Source organism: Canis lupus, chromosome 1 (assembly GCF_011100685.1).
Source record: "Canis lupus familiaris isolate Mischka breed German Shepherd chromosome 1, alternate assembly UU_Cfam_GSD_1.0, whole genome shotgun sequence".
In the NCBI taxonomy this organism is placed as follows: Eukaryota; Metazoa; Chordata; class Mammalia; order Carnivora; family Canidae; genus Canis; species Canis lupus.
Window position 1 is genome coordinate 5,044,753 of NC_049222.1, and position 20,646 is coordinate 5,065,398.

Here is a 20,646-nt window from a genome sequence, read left to right on the forward strand (position 1 = left end):
CCCCTCCCCCGGCTCGCCTCGCCCTCCGCGCTCCCGCCCCGCCCCTGAAGGGCACTTCTTGCAGCCAGTCGGCACCCGCGCGCCGGGCGGGGGCGCGCCGAGATTGGCGGAGGCTGTCGGCCGAGGGCGGGCCCCCTGACTGACACGGGTTCTGTCCAGTCACCGGGGGCCGTGAGCCACCGCCCCCTCCGTGGCGCGGGCCGCCCTGCTGTCCGCTCGGGGCTGGGGCGCGGGGAATGTCCCGGGTCGAGCTCGCTGAGACGCGCTCAGCTCCGCCCGGCTCGGCTGCTGTCTGCACGGCCTGAGGCCCGCCGCTTTCCGAAATGGCCGAGCAGTCGGACCAGACCGTCAAGTACTACACCCTGGAAGAGATCCAGAAGCACAACCACAGCAAGAGCACCTGGTTGATCCTGCACCACAAGGTGTACGATTTGACCAAGTTTTTGGAGGAGGTGAGTTGGAGAAACGTGAGCTGTCTGTCGTTCACAGCGCGGTGGGGCTGACGTGCGCGCAGGGTGGGATGTGCTTCCCGGTGCGTGCGCCCCCGGCTCTGCCCCCGAGAGCCTTCCTGGTGTGTGCGTAGGTGCGCCTCCAGTCCTAGGAGCGCCCCTGCACCCAGCTCTGTGCCCGAGAGCGTTCCTGGGCGTGTGTGTACGTGCGCCTCCGGCCCCGGGGCGCCCCTGCACGCACACCGGCCGGTGCACGCACCCAGCTTTGCGCGCTGTGCTGCACGCTCGGGAGCGGGGGCGACTGGGCGAGCCTGGTAGCCGCCCGCGACGGGCCCGCACCTCCGGGCGTGCAGGACGGCGGCACCGGGGGTTGGTGGGAAGCACAGCCGCGTCCCGAGCTGCGGAAGGATTTTGAAAGATCCCTTTCGGAATTTGCATAAGGGGGCTCCCTGGAAGCCGGGGATAGGCCCACTTCCGTTACTGCGGGGGAGACCACCCTCTGAATGGGGGGGATCCTACCTGAGAAAACCCTGAATTCAGAGGTCGGGGTGTGGTCCACAGGCCCACCCCAACTTCGACGCGCGCCCTGTCTGGAAGGCAGCGCCGTGATTGTTAACAGCATCCAGTGAGGACTTTACAGCGCGGACTCAGGAGGCCGGGAAATCAGCGCCGCCGCGGGTGTGAAGCTCCGAGGAAGGCGGAATATAGGTCCTGAGGCTGCCGGGCGGCGCTGGACCCTACCTTTGGGAGTTGTAAAACCACTTTGCTTCACTTAAAGGAACACATTCCTTGATAAGATTCTTTGCATTAGGATATAATTTTTGCAGCACATCCTAAGGGGCTTTTCTTCGCTACCTCTGGATTTGTTTTATCACTGAGTGTGAATGAGAAATCTGAATGTAGCACTTACCCACCTCCCAGACAAATAAGAATGTTTAGTGATGGGAATTTTTTTTACATAGTTGAAGGAGAAATGAAAATAGAGGCCTGTCTTAGCTGAATAAAAATGTACATCAAGGACTTTTGTAGAGAATTTATTGATTGATTTTTTTAACTCTTTTTTTAAAAGTTGAAGCTGATGTTAAATGAGATATTTTACTCCTAAGTTGTCATTTGGTGGTGTGCCAGAAGATAAAATAGTGTTCTGATTTAGGAATGGTTTATAGTAAGGAGGCACACCTGATCTGTCCCTTCTGAGCCACCGGCATTAGAGAGGGTGGAGTTAGCAACCCTGCCTGGTAATATCAGGGCTAGTTGATGCCAAAGGTCTACGTTCAACCAGTTCCTTCTCCCTCTCTCTCCGTATGTGTAATTCTAGAACTTTAAGACTCAGCGTGTGCTTTCTTTGTTTCTATCTGTAAAAAAGAACAGCATTTATGAAAAAAATAAAAGGATATTTTTGTGAACTATTTTTTCTTTTTCCTTTCTTTGTGGGTTTTGTTTTGTACATTGTGTTGTACAGGCAGCTTGCCTGGCCTTTTCCCCACCAGATGTCACCACTCACTTCCCAATTGTGACAGCCAGAATGTCTCCAGATATTGCCAAGTGGCCAAAAATCACTCCTAGTAGAGAATCACTGTCCTAAAAATGTATTTTGCATAACTTTTAAGGGCAAATTTCTCAGAAGGAGATAATAAAGAGAAAATTGCTAAATTTTAAACCACTTTTCATTCTTATGAGGCAGGAAAGAGGGAATTGCACAGAATTTTTGTGAGTAAAATTGTAAGAAATGTGAACAAGCTGTTGGATAAATTAGCTGACAACCAATTCCTTTATTGTATTGTTTTCAGTATTCTGTATGAAAGTAGCTTCAGGAGAATCTGTTAGATAATAGGTGAAATGAGTTTGTCACTAATGTTTGATAACGTAGTGAGATAACTAAAACTATAGTGAAATAAGTAAAAAGTTTATAGTAGTTCTGTTTCCTTTTCTAATTGGTACTTGGTGAGATGCTCCCTGTGGTAGCCTCCTGTGATTTGAGTTTGGGGCACAGAAGGCTGTGTATTCAGCCTTCTAGGAGTCATGCCCTTTCTTTTGATCAGTAAGTTCCGTATCTTATGTACTCCATTGGGTATGTCTCCCTCAGTAGACTACAACCCAAGAGGAAGACACATGATTTCTGTTCCCAAAACCTTCCATTGGAAGAAGCAGGTATAGGACAGGAGAGAGTGCGGTGCTTGGGTCTGCTGCATCTAACTCAGTTGGGATCAGACTCTGGAGGGCAGTGTGAGGCCTCAGGCCTCAGCTCTGTAAAGAGCACCTGAAGTCCCCAGTGGCGGGATGGAAAGGACAACCCAGGTGCACAGAGTGGGATCTTGATTAAGGTAGAAGAGCAAGGTGACTGACATTTTGAAGTTTTTGGACCCACTGGCAGGATGCTGGGCATTTCCAGGGTGATACCCCCTCCTAGGATCCCTGCCTATGGCTTCCTGCATCTTAAACACACATCCCATCAGCTTCTGTAGGACACTCTGCCAGGTGTCATTCTTCTGGATCCCTCTTATTTGCATTACTTTGTTTGGCCAATGCTGTTTATCTCATACCTTCTTTAGAGACAGAGAACGGAGTCCAAGAGATCTGTATCTTCCTTCCTGCCTTGCCCCTTTCTTCCATCATTTTAAAAACTGCAGGATTTCATGAAGCCTTTGTATGTTAACTAAAGAATGTTCTGCTTTCCCTAATTTACCTAAGTTTGAAAGATTTGTCTTTTTTCTTTTGGAATGGAGGGCTTCCCTCTTCTAAAGTGAACTTGGAATCATTATGGGCTCTTCTACTACATTATGGGTTTCTTTCTACTATGAATTTACCCATTCGTATGGACAACAAGACTGTTCATGGCTGAGTATTTTCTCCTATAAGAATATCATACATTTATATGCATGTTCGTATTGATGTTGAGAAAATATACTGTGATGGAAGAGGGTATTTGTGTACTACCTACACTCTATGCCTCAGATACCTTGTTTGAAGATAAAATGAGAGGATGTTAATAGTGTTTACTTGACAGGATTGTTATAAAAATTAAAATTTTTATACCACATAACACACTACCAGACATATGGACTATGCATGGGTAAATATAAACTTCTGTTTTCTAATTTGGGGCAGGGTAGGCTGGTGGCTTGTTTTCTGTAGTATTCTATGTAGCTGAGTGTTAATAGGAGATTTTAGGTAAAGGTGTAAATCAGGCAAGTGATGTTGAAATGAGAAAGGATTATAAAAATTATATCCTTCTAGTTAAGAGACAGGTGAAGTTTCTAAGTTGTGCAACAAGCTCTAGCTCTTGAAATAATGGCCTTAGAAAACTGGTTTGTTGTTCAAGTGGAAGGTAGACACCTGAGAGGGCAGGCTGGCTCATTATTAATGGCGAGCTAAGTACTGCAGGTGTTTAGTTACTATCTAATGTTGACATGCAGCATTATGAGCTTTGTTGCCTGTAAATTTTGGATGAGGTTTTTGTTTTTCAGTCCTGAGTTCTAGTTTTTTAATTTATATTTGTGAAGTTGGGTTTTGTCTTAGGTGATTATTAGCAGGGCTAATGATTATAGAACTTTGAAGAACAGTTATTTGAAAGGAAAATGTAGGCATTTGGGCCTGGGAGAAAAAATACGGTTTTCTTTTCTCTCTCTGTGATTTGGGCAGAAGTGTGCATTCAGTTTTTAAGAGCTGTGGGAGGTGAGAAGAACACATCTTAGATTGATGAAGTTATATTAACTTGCTTTCAATTCTTGTCAATAGATGTTTAATTTATGAAATTGGTATCTTCCTTAAAAAATGTGGTAGAAGAGAATGCTTTTGTGTCAGGTTGCTCCCTCCTTTGCAGGAAGAAAATGAGAACTTGTTTTTTGTAGAACATTTTATGGTCATCCTGGGATTCTGATGCTGTGTATCTGTATTGTGGATATTCTTTAATAGCGTTCTACTTTACAAACGCTAGTAAACACTACTTTACAAACGCTAGTAGTTTTGATAGAGGGACTTACTTTTTCTTATTTTCCTTGAACATGGCTGCCTGCTTTGCAGAAAACAGTGGTTCCAATTCTGGGAGACTCAGTTCCCCTGGACTCAGGAAGAGTGTGTGGGTGCTTGAAACTCATGCTCTTAATTCTGAAAGAGGACAGTATATCTTTACCCTGATATAGGGTGACATATTTAGGGTTAAAATCCTAAATGCCTTTGAGTTTTTTCAAGGAAGTTTGATAATATTCTGAATCTGATACTCCTAAAGAGATGTGGTTGCAAATACGTCTTTGATTAATATAAAATGGGAATGTTACTATTTCACTTATATAGTTTGGTGAATAAAACTTAGAAAATATGAAATCCATATGAGGAAAATGTAAAGGGGTCCTTGGCAACAAGTGGCAGAGCCACAAGGCTACTTGGGGAATGTGAGCCCGTGGGCAAGGCCTCTTTTATATTCCTGCAATTTTTTTCCCTTGGTAACTTCTTGCTACTTTTGAGAAGAGGTTTCAGGAGTGCTTGTGAGCTACTTTGTTTTGAACAGTAAAAACTTAACAAAAAACAACACTTGAGGTAAACTTTTGCTTTTTGTTTAAGATGGATGGAAATTCCAAAGAAAGCGAGAATAGATTATACAGGGCAGCATGGCTAAATTGAGGAGTAAATAATGCTCGTTTCTACTGAATGCAGCTGTCTGTCATTCCAAAACCCCTCCAGATCCATAGAACACAAGTAATGGCTTCCTATTATTTTTTAAGATTTTATTTATTTATTTGAGAGAGAGCACGCACATGCACATGTGTGCACAAGCTGTGAGAGAAACAGAGGGAGAGGGATAAGCAGATTCTGCTGAGCACAGAGCCCAGTGAGGGGTGGTGGTGGTGGTTCCCATCCCATGACCCTGAGATCCTGACCTGAGTGGAAATCAAAAGTTGAATGCTTTACAGAATGAGCCACCCAGGTGCCCTGCAATGGGTACCTTTTAATATAACGGAGTTTAAGCAACCCAGGTCCCCCACGAGACGTTTGAGGAGAAGTGTTGGAGGGGAGTTAAGAAAACTAGGTCTCATCTTAGACCTATTTTGAGATGACTCAGGGAAATTTTCTAAATCTTTTTCTTCATTCTTAAGTGGGGAATATTCTGTCTCCTGTATCAAGTTTGTGAACATTAGAATATTGTGAAAACACTTGGAAAAGTGTATACAAATTTTGATTAAGATGAAGCTTTCTTATATATTAAAATATTGTGTGGAAGGTTTCATATTTATTTAGTAGGAACACATACCAATTACAATGTTAAAAGCAAAAAAGTTTCAAAATGCAAATATTCCCTTGAAATACAATTTTTGAGGAATATGTGCTGTGCATGATGAGTATCATCTTTTTCTGACACTTTTAATAATATAAATTTATAGTTTTGGGGGACAAGAATACATGAGAAAAAAGGGAAAAATCAAAACTGACCAGAGTTCCACTGCCTGAAGTGACCACCGTGAATGTCTTGATGCACATTATCCCCTGATAGCTTTATGCACATGGATTTGTTTTACATAAATGAGAAAATACTCTGCATGCTGTTTTATAATCTGTCCTTATTACCCTATATGTGGAGGGCACCAGTCTGTTTCCGGTAAATCATGGTTATTGAGGCTTAACATCTTTCTTGTTATGTAGATGTGTCATCATAAATGTAACCAAATCCTCTCTCATTGTTCAGTTTGCCACCTGTGATTGTCTCCTTAGGTAAATCTTTGTAAGTGTGACTGCTAGGTGAAAAGTTACATGCCTTTCACTTCCAAAGTGTCCAAGGTAATTATACTACTGGTGGCCACAACCAGGGCTTACACGGAGGTGGACTTGACTTTCCCCAGGGTTTTGTTTTAATAACTGAGAAACTTAGGTGATTTCTCTTTTCCTGAATTATTTGGGTGTGTATTTTTCTCAGGGGCAATGTACGGAAACTTTTTTTTTCTCCTGTAGCATATACATTTTCTTAAAAATGCACCTGTACCAAGTAACACCTTGTTTATTGTAAAATTACCAGCGCTAGCCAGTTTGGAGCACTCAGGAAAGTGGCCTGAGATAGCAGAATAATAAGGATGTAAATCTCAGTGGCTCACTACCCTTCTGTGCTGCTTTTCCTTGTTACCCTTCAACTTGGTTTTCTTGGGAACACCTGTTGCATGTGCATATTTACTAACTGACTGCTGGTGTCTTAGACTAAGTCCTATGTGGGGACCAGGAAACTGAATTGAAGATGTGGAACTCAGTTCACTCTGGGTGAGTAGAATTTGGTCTGAGCAGCCTGTTGGTAAGTGATCTGTGGTTAGTGGGAGCTGACATCTCGTGGATGACAGTGTAAGTCATGTTCTTGCATGCACAGACTTGTTTCTCTACTCAGATTCCTGAGGTCCCCATGTCCAGAAGGATTGCAGTGACCCAGCATTGCTGCTGGGAAGGAGCAGGATGCTGAGTGGATGTGAGAGAAGGAGGTGGCATGAACGGCCCAGGCTCAGTCAAGGGTCTTTTGTACTGGCTTTCTAGGGGTGGCAGGCTGTTGCTCTTTGGCAGTGAAAACTAGAGTGTATTATTTTCCACCTGTTTCTTGTAGTGCGTGCTCTTGCTTATCATGGGCAGGATGTTCCCTGAGTTTTGCACAGCTGTGTTAAAAATTAGCCAGGACCCAAAATATACCCAGCTTGCTTTCTCCTCTTTCCATCTTCAGAAAGTGTTAACTAAATGTCACGTTCACTTCCTCCCTCAGGAGAGATCCCCAGTAGGCTAATGGTAAAAGTAATAGCAGGGGACTCTCCTTGTACGTTGATTGGCATGGAGTATGTGCTAGATAGTATGCTGAATGCTTTTTGTGCACAAAGTCCTCCTTCACATTTGTACTTTTAATCTTCAGAATGATCCTCCCAGGTTGGTGGTGGTATTCTTCTTCTTAAAGGTAAGAGAAATGTGGCTGGGGAAGTCAGTGACTTGTTCCAGTCCACGGCCATTAAGGACAAAACCAGGATTTAAGTCTAGGTTGCAGGACTCTGCAGCCCATCTTATTCAGCTAACTCCATAACGAGGGCAAGAGACCTGAGATAACTAGGAGAGCTTTAGAAGACAGGAGCCATCCATTTAGTACCTAGTTACTATTACTTACTTTGGGATTTCCACCCCATGTCTGGAGATCATTGCAGGAACCAGAGAGAAAGCAAAGGGAAGTTGGGAATGGTAATATTTGAACAATAAGATAACTCTTGGGAGGTCAAGGGGCAAAAATGTGCCCCTCCCCCATCTATTGTCATTTTACTATGTTGCCTTTTAGAAGGTGAAGGTACTAGCTGGTTAGTTTCTCACAGGAGGTTTCTATAAGTAGAAGGTCTTGGTGAAGGCTTCAAGGACTCTTTTTCTAACACTAGTAGCACCTGGATGGTCTTAAGAATCAGTGTCTTTTTGTTTAAGGAAGAGGTTGTTTACATATATGTTAGGCATGCCTGAAGAGTTCAATGTTGTTTTGGAAAGGCTTCTTAAGTGTCCTGGGAGGACTTGTTCTGAATGGAAATCTGATGAGGTTACTGCTCTGATAAAATCCCTGCATGGGTTCAGCTAATCCCTGCCTGCCCCTTTGCGGGTCCTTATCCTGGGGACTGTAGGTAATCCCCTGCCCTACCTTGTCTACCCGTGTCACCATTCCACTTAATGTTGCGGGCTCGGGATTCTTGGTGTTGGCCTCCCCCTCCCCCCCAATAAGGTCTCTCCCTTCTTGATCCTTCCCTTCTGTTGTCGTACAATCGTTGCTTACAGTATCTGCCAGACTCTTCCTTGTCCTGTGTTCCTCAGAGCACATCCTCACCCAGTCTCCAGGATTTCACTGGTTCCACCAAATTGGTGGTTGCTTTGGGTTTTCAGTTTGGGGAGTGTATGTTATTGTATTAGAGAATGTAACTTCTAGAAGAAAACCAAAACTGAAAAACTTTGTCTTGTGGAAACAGATTGCCATTTCTCTGCTTAATTCTTTTCAATGGCTTTCTGTTGCATTGATAATAAAAATCCCATCTCTGTGTCCTGGTTTAATAAGATCTGCCTGATCTGGCCCCTACCTCAGCTAGTAATACTATATCCCCCTGCCCTCCACCCCTCGCTCAGGCCCTCTCTGTTTCTCAGACAAGTCAGGCTAGTTTCTGCCATAAACCTTTGTACTTGTTCCCCCTCTGTGTGATGTATATTCCCTTGATCACTGCACTCGTGAGGTCACATGTCAGTATGTTTTCCCGGGACTGGGAATCTTCAGTCCCATCATACTGATTTGCTTCTCTGTTAATACTTCACTCTGTTCCTTGTTTGCTGGCTTGCAGCCGTCCCCACCAGAAAGCCGGGCCCCTGTCCGTCTTACTCACTGCTCCATATCCTGGCATATAGTGCTCGTGGGTGGAGGAGGAGAGCTTCTGATGGAGGGACACAGACACATCCTCTGTACTCTCTCTCTCTCTTTTTTTTTCTCTTTCCACACCAGTGATACCTACTGGTTTTGTCATGACATGATCCTTTCTTGGTTCATAGCTGTTTGCTTGGATTCTGTCCCAGAGATTTAACAACGTAGAAACTGGTGAGATATTACTGGGACAGCTCAGATGATGGCATAGCCCCAGAGTGTGGAATGCGTAAGAGTGATACCAACAGGGCTCCTGGGAAGTAAGGAGAAGGACGTGGAGAGTCAGAGGCTGGGGTTTCCTGTATAATCTGCCAACAGCCAGTGACCCTGCCTGCCCACAGCCCCTTCTGCTGCAGGGAGCAGCCCCTTCCCTGCTGCTCTTCTGTATAAACAAGCTCCTCCTCCCCTCACCCCACTGGGTGGTTCTCCTGGTGTTCAAGCATGTTCTATTGCTGCTGTCCTAAAACACACTCACACACAGCCTCTCTTTACTTCCCCTTCCTGGGGCTCCTTGCTTTCTGCTCCCTGGACAGTAAAATCCTCTGAGAAGGTTTTTGAGCCTGTTGTCTTCAATTTGTCTTCACTGTTCTCTTAAAACAATTTACCAACATTGTTCCTGCTGAGGTCTCCAGTGATGCTGCTGGTCTGTTCACAGCTCTCCTCTGCTTGACTTACCTGTACTTCGTGACCAGACGTTCCCCTCTCAGAGATGCTGTTTGCATGTCGCTACCAGTGCTCTTCTCTCCTGGTTTTCCTCTTGCCTCCGTGGTCTGCTCTCTGTCTCCCTTCTGTCCTCAGGGTGGGAGTGCCCTCCAGCCCAGCATTTTGCCCTTTCCATTGGCCATCTCATTTAGTGTCATGACTTTAAATGTGCTGGCAGCTTCTGAAGTTTTATCTCCAGGGCAAAAAGACTTTTTCCCTAGCCTTGGGCTTATTGTGTGCACAGTCTGCTTCATGTCTCTGCTCCAATGTCTGCTAGGCCCCTTACACCTAACATATTAAAAAATGAACTGACCTTCCCTTGTAAAACTGGCCCCATTGTGATACTTCAGTTGATGATAGTTCTGTCCATTGGCTCAGGTCAAGAACCTTGAGGTCCTATCTGACCCTTCTCTTACCTCACACCACACATGAATCCAGTAAGACATTTTGTGTTCTCTATTTTTATAATATAGTCAGATTCTGACTAATTTTTCCGACTTCTCCCTGCTGTCTCTCTAGTCTGAGCACCATTGGTCCATGCTTAGTGTCCCTTGCCTGGGACAGCATACTCTCACTATCATAGCGTGACCTTTTAAAGTGTAAGTCAGAAAATAAATAAACAAATAAAGTAAAATGTAAGTCAGCGGTGCCTGGGTGTCTCAGATGATTGAGTATCTGCCTTTGGCTCAGGTCATGATTCTGGGGTCCTGGGATCAAGTCCTACATCAGGCTCCCCGCTCAGCAGGGAAGCCTGCTTTTCTGTCTCTCCCTGCCTCTCCTTCAGCTCATGCACTCTCTCTCAAATAAATAAAAATCTTTAAAATAAAAGTCAGAACACGTCACTTTCATGTACAAATCTTTTCATGACTAATTACAACACCTGATTTAAGACTTAGGCTATAGCTATAACAATCAAGAAAAGTTGGTCCTGGTAGAGAGACATATGCATAGATTGCTGGAACAGAGCAGAAAACTAAGAGATAGACCCTTGCAAATACTTCTGACTGGTTTTAGACACAAGCAATTTGATGGAGGAAGGACAGACTTTTCAACAAATGGATCAGGATCAATTGAACATCAGTAGTCGAAAAATCCTGACCTAAACTTCACACTTGATGAAAAAAACCTAAATATAGATCATAGATGTAAATATAAAATGTAAAGGATTTTAAAGAGACTTGGGCAGAGTTCTTAGGCATGGTAGTGCAAATGTGGTCTCCCTGAGAAGAAATGGATAAATTGGGCTTCATAAAAACGAAAAATATTTGTTCTTTAAAAGAATGAAATGACAAGCCACTGACTGGCAGATAATTTTTTCTAATCTCATATCTAATCAAAGACTTCTATCTAGAATATATAAAGAATTGTCTGAATTCAATAATAAGAAAACAACCCAAATAGAAAATAGGCAAAAGACTTGAATAGGCATTTCTTCCAGAAAGATATGTGGATAGCAAATAAACATGGAAAGATGCCTGGCGTCACCACTACAAACCTCCTAGAAGAGCTGTGATGGGGTGCCTGGGTGGGTCAGTCGGTTAAGCATCTAGCTCTTGATTTAGGCTCAGGTCATGATCACAGGGTCTTGGGATCAGCCATGTTGGCCCAAGTGGGGCTCTGTGTTGAACAAGGAGCAGAGATTCTTTCCTTCTCCCTCTGCCACTCCTGCTTGTGTATGGGTGTGCTCTCGTGCACTTCTGCACACTCTCTCTCTGAATTAAATCTTAAAAAAAAAAAAAAAAAAAAAAAGACTGTGATAAAAAAAAATACTGGTAACCCAAACGTTGATGAGGATGTGGAAATACTGACTCCAGCATGCACTGCTGGTGAGAATGCAGAATGGTACAGACACTCTGGAAATCATCCTGCTTTTAAAAAGTTACACATGCACATAACATAGGCGCCAGAAATCATACTCATAGCCATTTATCCTAGAGAAATGAAAACTGTGTCCATGTGAAAGCCTATACACAAGTCCCAGCAATTGGAACAATGATGGTGCAATGATGGTGCATAGAACAACTCGGTTTTTGTTGACTGAATAAGAGTTTATAATTGTGAACTATTAGAAAATTGATAGCTGTTGGTTAGTAGCTTTATGTGTAATATCCCCAAAACTGGAAATAACTCAGATGTTCATCAGTGGTTAGGCTGGTACGTGCATAGAGTAGAATATGACTCCTCACTACAAAGGGAACAAAGCAACCCGAATGGATCTCAAGGGCATTACGCTAAGTGAAAAAAGATAATCTCAAAAGATTGCATAGAGTGTGATTCCATTTATGGGACATTCTCAAAATGGCGAGATTACAGAGTGAGCACCAGATAAGAGGTCATGAGGGTGACTAAATGGGCAGTGGGAGAGCCCTTTGTGATGATAGAACCATTCTGCATTATGTGAAATACATGTGGGAGAGTGCTACAGGCCAGAACACACCAGCACACCAGACAGACACGTGAGTGCCCACAGCAGCTCCCTGAGAAAGTCTGGTGAACTGTGTTATGCCAAGATAGCCATGGTTTTGATAATGCTCTGTGCTTCTGTAAAATGTCATCCATTGAGGTAGTCTGGGTGATAGGTTCATAGAACCTCTCTGTACTATTTTTACAACTTCTTGTGACTTTTTTCAAGATAGTTAAAACAAAATGCCTTCAGCAGCTCTCTCTCTTTCATGGTTAAAGCCAGTGTTTGATGGCTATAAGGTTGCATGTCGCTCGGAGCCAGATTCCATCTCTGATAGTTCACTCTGCTGCCGCCTTTCTGTCATGTCTCGCTTCAGGCATACTCATGCTCTGTTCTTCTGTGAACATGCCAGGACCTCCCCCACCTTAAGTAATTTGCAATGGAATATTCCCCCAAATACCTGCAGTGCTCACCTGTTTACCTTCTCAGTAAAGCTTGTCCTGACCCCTGCTCCCCATTTAAAAGTGGAAGTTCCCCCAACGCCAGGCACCCCAACAGCATTGCCCTACCCAGTTATACATATTGCTTGCCCGTCTCCCTCCATGGATGCACGAGCATATGTTTTTCCAGCACATGCAGGTGTATATACTTCCTGTTTTATTCCCTGGTATTTCCTAGCAACCAGAACAATGCTGGTACATAGAAAGGACTCAACAAGTATTTATTGGATGAATGATTAAAAGTTTTTAAGTGTAGAATACTAGAAAATTGATGCAGGATGTCAATTGGACTAAAGTGAATGATTTCCTGGTAGCTTATTTTATTTGCCTTGCCCCCAGATACAGGTTTGAGCCAAATTTATTGTTCTTAACAGTAGATATAAAAGGAAAAATAGGCCTAAGATTTGAGGAAGAAAGTGAGAAAAGACAGATTGGTGCAGTATCAGCCCTCCTTTCCTTATCCTTTTGTTAAGTTAGCGTAGACTGTCCTATCATCTCGTCATTTGGCTATTCTAACCTATGGTGGATCGCAGACTGTAGATGGAGTAACAGTGCCTCATAGATCACAGCCTGCCCGCCACTGACTGGGCCCTCGAGTTTGGTGGCTTTGCTCAACGTTGGATTGAGATGAGTCATGAGGCAAATGGTATGCTCTTCCAACTCCTCTCCTGGCCTCAGCGTCCCCTGCTCTTTTCCCCTAGAAGCAGGCATGTCTCTGTCCCTTTCCTCTACCCAGGGTCCTTTCTGCAGAATCAGAGACTTATGTTCCTTTTGGAGTTAGAGGAATAGTTCTGTCAGTAGATAACACACTTGCTTTATTGTACCTACTGAGAGAAGTTTAGAAATGGTGGAATTAAAAGTAAACTGACTACATCAAAACTATCTTTGATATATGGCACATTTTCAGCCAAACATTTACTATCTCAACTCTAAAAATAACCAAGAAGAATTTTGCTTCTCTCTTTTCAAGGAAAGACAATCTTAACAGCATTCTGTGGAATAATCTCCAGTTCACAGCTGCATCACTTATCTGTTCTCATCCCCGTGACCCTTAGGAATACTCCCTTACAAGGGAGTACAGGCAACGTTTGTTGTCCTGGCAATCGTAGTTTCTGTTAACTCTCGTCATTTGTTTCTGTAGCTTAGTACAATCAAGCCGAGTAAATCTGAGATTTAATCCACAGAAATCTCTTGAAGATGAAGGGCAGGATAGAAAGAAGTGGGAGATCTTTTGCATTTGGTGCTGGACTTGGCCTTCAGCAGTTCATGGGCACGGGGTAATGTTCAGGTTCTGGACAAAGTTCTCTGTGGAAACATCAAATGGGGGTGTTGGAGAAAGAGAGTTAGATCGACATTACTAGAATACCTGTTACATGCCAGGTGTTCTGCTCTTTGTACTGTTTGCTCGCCTGAGGAGAAATTTGTGATGTGGAAATGGAAGCTTAGAAACATCTAGTACCTTTCTGGGTCACTTCGCTAAGATTGGAAGAGCTTGTTCAGCTTACACAGTATTGCCTGAACACAGATGGTGTGACAGCTAGGGTACAAATTACAACTTCTAGAATACTAACCATGACACAGGGATTGAGGAGTGTAAGTAGGTAGATGGTAGAGCTCACTGAGGTGGTCAGGGCGGTATCATGAAGGTTTAGAGGCTTGTGACTGATGAGGGGTCTAATTTCACATTTTGGTAAGTGATATGGGGAAGGGTTAATTATAAAGCCAGTGGGAGGTGACATGTCCTTAATTCTCCTTTCTAATTGCCTCCCCTAATCCAATAATGAAAACAAGTGAAAGAATGTTCCAGCAATTCATCTTTATACATGAGAAATCAGGTGTTTTATACTACCTGTGCAGTTTGTCCAGGATACCCTTGTGTTTCTGCCTCTCGTATTTCCTTTGCATAGAACCTCACTCCCTTGTTAACCCTGGGGAGCAGCTGTTGAACCTTACACACTGTCGTTCAAGCATCTCTCCTGAGTACCATTCCCTGGCCCCTCCCTCGTTGGCCTCCAGCACCTGGGAGGTTATCCTGTCACCTTCTGTGCCATAGCTCCTATACCTGGCGCTTACAGTGCTTAGCTATTATATGTCTACCGGCCTGTTTGCTCACTAGCCTAGTTCCCTGAGGATGGGGGCTGATAATTACCCATCTTGGAAACAATAGAGCTTGGCATGTCACTTAGCAGATGTGTGGTGGATGGGTCTTAAGCTAGCGGGGAAAATGCTACATAGGCTTATAGATAAGCCTTACCTCTCCTCCCATGATCTTCAAGGGAAACAAGGAGAAGTAATTCAGATGATGCTGGTGAGCTCTGGCCCCAGAGCTTTGATGATTCAGTGAGAGGGTGCACGTAAAGCCCTAGGCAGTGCAGAAAAAGTGTCTAGAATTATGGAAAACATGTGGTTGAGCTATCTTATTTTTTCTAAATCTTGTATAAATTGTTTATGGTCCAAATGCCTTTGAATTGTTTTCATTTTTGGCTTATCTATTGCAGATAATCTCTTTAAATAAATTTTTTTGCTTAGTCATTGTTTATGGACAGTATGTTTATTTGATCTTTTTTTGGGCAGTGTTAAGTATTGGGATTGAAAAATCCTATTTAAAACTTTAGAACTGGTAGACTTTGGGTCCACATAACATTAAAATGGACTTTAATTTTGGGATTTTTTTTGTTGTTATATTTTGTTTTGCTTGTTTAACCAAACCCTTGAACGGAATGACTTTGACCTGACATGTTGCGATTCTGTAGTATAATTCTTCATACCCTTCTGAGGTTTTCATAGAGATTAACCTCACAGAATTGTGAGGTGTGTGTGTGTGCGTGTGTGTCTGTTTCCTTAGAATCTTGCTTAGTTGATAAGACCCAAGAAGTCAGAGCAAATGACAAAAGCTCTTGGGACCTAGAAAAAGTGAGAGAGATTTCCCCCTAAATCCTCAAATATATGGAGAAAATTTATTTTTAGGGCATTTTATCTAAAGTCACTTTGATCAGAGACAAAAACATGGTCAGTTAATTTGCATATTCAGAAAAGGGAGGCTAAACTATGAGTTGGACACCAGGCTTCTGGTCTTGCCTCCTCCATGGACTGTCAGTGTGATGTTGGGCTTAATTTCTCTGGGTTCCAGTTTCTCCATCTGTGAACTTGAGGATGTTGAGTCTCTGAAGGTTCTTTCAGACCCTCACATCCTGGGATTTTTAACCTTCAGCCTACTTTTTTGAGTCAAAATCTTTAGCTCAGTTTTATGCTTTTGATGCCAAGCTCACAAATGAGGTGGAGGACGGCAGGACATTCAGGAAGCTGAGAGTGGTTTATTAAGGCTGGAGCCTGTGATGGATTGAGGGAAAGTAGAAGGCTGGAAAGGCTCAAGTCTGAGGGCGCAAGGTAAGATGACATGCCCCAGCCCAATCAGTGAGGCAGGAGCTGGGGGCACATTCCTTTTTCTAAATTTACATTAGGGAAGGCAACTTGCTCCACTGAATCCACTGATATGAATGCTCATCTCATCTAGAAACACCCTCTCAGACCCCAGAAATACTGTTCCCTCTGGGCATCCCTGGACCCAGTCGGGCTGGGACATAAATTGAGCCATCAGACAGCTTTATGTATTTTGCTTTATTCAAACTTTTCTCTTTACTAACCCTAAACATTCATGTACATTTCAGCCAGTAAGCCTTCCTTGGTACTCATACTCTTCTTGAGCCTCTTTATCTGCTATTTATCCAGATTCTTTTTTTTTTTTTTTTAAGATTTTATTCATGAGAGAGAGAGAGAGAGAGAGAGGCAGAGACACAGGCAGAGGGAGAAGCAGGCTCCATGCAGGGAGCCCGACGTGGGACTCAATCCCAGGTCTCCAGGATCACGCCCTGGGCTGAAGGCGGCGCTAAACCGCTGAGCCACCCGGGCTGCCCTGTTTATCCAAATTCTAACTCTCCTGAAGGGGCTAGATTATCTTTTAATATAGTCTGTACCTTTCTAGACTCCTCAGTTCAGTCAACAGTATTTTTAATCTTTTAATATTGTTCTAGTTCTTTTTATGTATGTGAAGACCATTGTCCTAATATGGTTTTAAGTTTCTTGACACTGGGGGAATAATGTTTATTCACATCTTTTAAATGCTTTAGGACTTTAGTGCCTGATGCATGGTATTGACAAAATGATGGATGCAATGATTAGAATTAACCTCAGAACTCCAAATAACTGTGCTTAAATAAGAAGTTTTTTTGTTATAAAGAAACACGCTTTGTAGTCTAGGCCTAGTGTGCTGGCTGTGTTCCATCAAGCCCTCAGGGCACTATACTTCTAGTTTACTTCTGGGCCATCCCTAGGGTCTGGTCCTCATCTTCCTGTTCAAAGGCAGCATCTCTATTCCAGAAAGCAGGATGAAGAGAAAGGGCAAAGAGGCACACTATTCTAAAGAGAAGACTTCTAGAAGGTTCTTCAGACACTTCCACTTCTATTCCATTAGCCAGAATTTAATCACATGGCATACCCAGCTGAAGGAGAAGCTGGAAAAATCTCTGTTCTAGGTAGCCATTTGTAGCTAAAAGTTTAAGTGTTGTGGAAGGAGCAAAGAGAGTATGATGAGCCATGAGCAGCCTTTGCTGCCACTGACCTGCTTGTGCAGCTGAAGGCACCCCCTGTGCTGTGTAGATATTGAGGCTTTCTTTGTTGAAATATTCAGGAGGCTTTTGATTTGCGTGCAGAAATTCACCACTATAGATATTTGAGTGGGATACATGAAACAGTCAATATTTGAGGATGAACATCGTAGCAGCAATATAGAAGATGAGTAAGACTAGGAGAGGAGTTAGGGAGAAGAGGACTAGTTTGGTGGCTAGAGCCATGAACTCCCATGAGCCCTCTTTGGTTTTACTTTCAAGAATGCAAGGCTTTCCTGTCATGTTGAACAACACCTAACATTTGACTTTGAAATTTTACAATTTGTTTTTTCAGAGTCACTAAAATGTAGGAATTCTAGGAGTTAAGGTCAAAGACTAAGCAAAAATGTTATTTTCTATCAAGCCAAAGACAGTCTCCTATATGAAATTACTTCCTTTAAAGGGGAATATAACTAGCACAAATTATTCTAAAAGTGTAATTTGTACCCATCTATATTTTCTGAGTGGAGGAGCCAAGGAACTGTAAAAACAATCGCAGATACAAAGTGTAGGGATGCAGAGTGGATCTGAACTCCACTAATTTCACAAATGCGAGGAATACAATACCTTTTTAAAAAGTCTCTCTGGCTACAACTTTCGGTAGATGGTCCTCTACCTGGTGAAGATGAGTTCAAATGCGAACAAACGTTCTGATGAACTTCCCAAGACTAGTGGAGAAGTATTTTCACTCAGTAATTAGTTTTGGAATTAATAGTATTTACAGGCTGCATATTTGAATTGATTTTACATTTTCTTTCTCATTAAGATTATTGCCTTCCTGGGGAGGTGGGTGGGAGCATGGGTTAAATAAGTGATTGAGACTAAGGAGGGCAGTTGTGATGAGCCCTGGTACTGTGCTGGAGTGTTGAATCACTGTATTGTATTCTTGAAACTAATATTACACTGTATACTAACTAATTAGAATTTAAGTAAAAACAAAAAATTTCACAAATCACGTTATGGCAGAGTAAGGCTATAACGGATCTCTAGCTTAATGTTGTAACAAAAGGATGACTAATAATTAGTCATTTGAAAATATTAAGCTATTTCTAAAAATGTTTCTATTGCATGTGATAAAAGTAGAAATTCAAATTTTAAAAAAGTACTCTTAAGGAAAAAAAAATTCCTCTAAAAATAAAAAAAGATTATTACCTTCCTAATAAGAATTTATTACTTATTGAAAACATCTGTATCAGGAGAGGCATCTAAGTTTATCTTTTTTATTTTGCCAGTTTTCGTAGATGCTTTTTTTTCTATATTATTGCCATTATTTATTATATGGTGTACTGCAAAATATTAAATAGAATTGTATTACAGTTTAAAAAGTCCCCTAATTTTGCATTTATTCCTTTACTTAGCATTTCTCTTTGGCCTCATTCTAAAAAAGGATTTGTAGCTTCACTTTCATTATGTTGATGTTATAATTCTTGGCCTCCTTAACACACAAAAATAATCTAAGACTTTGCCTTCACCGACTGTACCTGGCCCCCTGATATGTTTGTACTCTTGGGCTCTGGTAAAGCACCTTATAGATTACTCTGATACTCATTTTTTTTTTTTCCTGTGTATGGGAAATTGGACTTATTTTCATTTGAAAAAAGTTACATGTTTATGTGGCGTTGCATGTTGTATGTTGTATCTCTTGCTACTAGTTATTACTGAAGCAGAGAATATCCAGGGGTAAGGGGATGAGGTGTAAGAAGCAGCTCTCTAGGACTGACTTTCACTACTTGGATTGATGGTGCTGCTGTGACATCAGTAGACTATAGGAGTCTTGCCATTAGGTTTGGGTCACATCCCCCCCCTTTTTTTTTTTATTGACCTGGGGTATAAACCATTGAGCTACTTAGTGTTAAACAGACCACATGTTCTCTCAGTCAGATTATTTAGACTTTGGTTATGATTAGAGCTTATCATATGGTTTCTGAGTGGAGGCTGTTGAGTGTGGGGTTAACCCTGATAACATGGGTACCCTTCCTGAACAAAGCAATCCCAGGAGTACTTGAGCCCCAGTTCCACTGAATGTTTTTCAGACAAATTCTTACAGTAGGATATATTTGGAAAGAGAGGTGGGTGGGGTCATGACTAGGCTGGCTCTGTAGGTGAAGAGTGACAAATCAGTCATTGCTTTAAGTGTATGAGATTTTTCTTTCTTTTCTTTTCTTTTTTTTTTAAAGTAAACTATACCCACCCACATGGGGCTCAAACTCACGACCCCAAGATCAAGAGTTGTATGCTCTACAAACTGAGCCAGCCAGGCGCCCCGAAGTGTATGGATTTTTCACAGCATATAACTCTTCAATATTTACCTGCTAATACTAGCGTGGCACTACTAATTTAAGATGAAATGAAAATCTGAGCTTGTTTCTTTTTGTTAGTATTGTGCAAAGAATTGTAAATACCGATTAATTTGTTATGGATATTTGGTGCTCAGGGAAGAAATACTGATCGAGTTTATAATATTTTCTTCTTTTTGAGCTCTTACATTTTTTATTTTTTTATTTTTTTATTTTTTAAAGGGATTTTTTTTAAATTTTTATTTATTTATGATAGTCACAGAGAGAGAGAGAGGCAGAGACATAGGCAGAGGGAGAAGCAGGCTCCATGCACCATGAGCCCGATGTGGGATTCGATCCCGGGTCTCCAGGATCGCGCCCTGGGCCAAAGGCAGGCGCCAAACCGCTGCGCCACCCAGGGATTCCCAACATTTTTTAGAAATCAGGTAATAGACCTATTAGATCGAGTGCCATTAATGAGGTATGGGTGACCTCATCCCCATCATTCATTTGGCATGTGGAGGGTTCCATTGTTGCCTGTCCTCTATTTGGGATGACCTATTCTTTCCTTGGATTTTGATACTCATTTAACACTTCTTATTTTCTGCCTTATTGGTATTCCTCTCATTTTTGTGTGTATTTGTGAGTTCCTTGACTTCGATAAATCCTTAAATTCACAAGTTCGTTAAATTCACAAGTAACATATTTCTCATGTTAAGTGTAACTGAAAAGCTTAAAAGACCACTTTAGACCTCTAGTGATTGTAAAAGGACAACAGCCATAAGCTAATTATTTGTTAAATTAATATGAATAAATTGCTTTGTGTCATACTAGTCTTTATTGCATTGTCATTATACAGACAAGGAACTTCAACATCCTTATCCTGTAATACCCTAGGGTTGGTAAAACAAGTCAGGCTTGATCCTACATCCTGCCACAACCACAGAGAAGAGTCATTTGGTCCTTGGCCATCATATCTTTTATCTTGGCCTCTCCTTGAATGAGTCAGTCGACAAAAGTTTTTTCTTCCAAGGCAGTTTGGTTTATGCTTAGCCCTTATTCTAGCCAGTGGCCCTTACCCATGAGCCTCCTCACTCTGAGAGGCAGTCCACTACCAAAGCTGTGGGGTTGCCTCTGTTGCTTGGTTTCACATATACCTACCTGTCTAATAAATATATGAATCTTTCATTGCAAATGAAATGCTTTTTCAGTTTTTACATAGGTTGTCTGTATGTCTTAAAAAAGATTTGTGCTATCTATGG

At 42.3% G+C, this 20,646-nt stretch overlaps 1 protein-coding gene across 3 annotated transcripts in view; it reads left to right on the forward strand.

Moving 5' to 3' along the window:
- The window catches only part of LOC119863882 (cytochrome b5), a 45,426-nt gene that overhangs the window by 7,948 nt on the left and 16,832 nt on the right, over nucleotides 1-20,646 (forward strand). The window contains exon 1 of one of the 3 annotated variants that reach the window (XM_038525785.1): nucleotides 190-452. The exons of 1 other annotated variant lie outside the window; for it this stretch is intronic. In XM_038525785.1, the coding sequence (XP_038381713.1) occupies nucleotides 324-452 (129 nt within the window). In that variant the 5' untranslated portion in view covers nucleotides 190-323. Of the gene's footprint in view, nucleotides 1-189; nucleotides 453-20,646 lie in introns of those variants that run through there. One more of the 3 variants, XM_038525783.1, reaches the window with a different exon arrangement.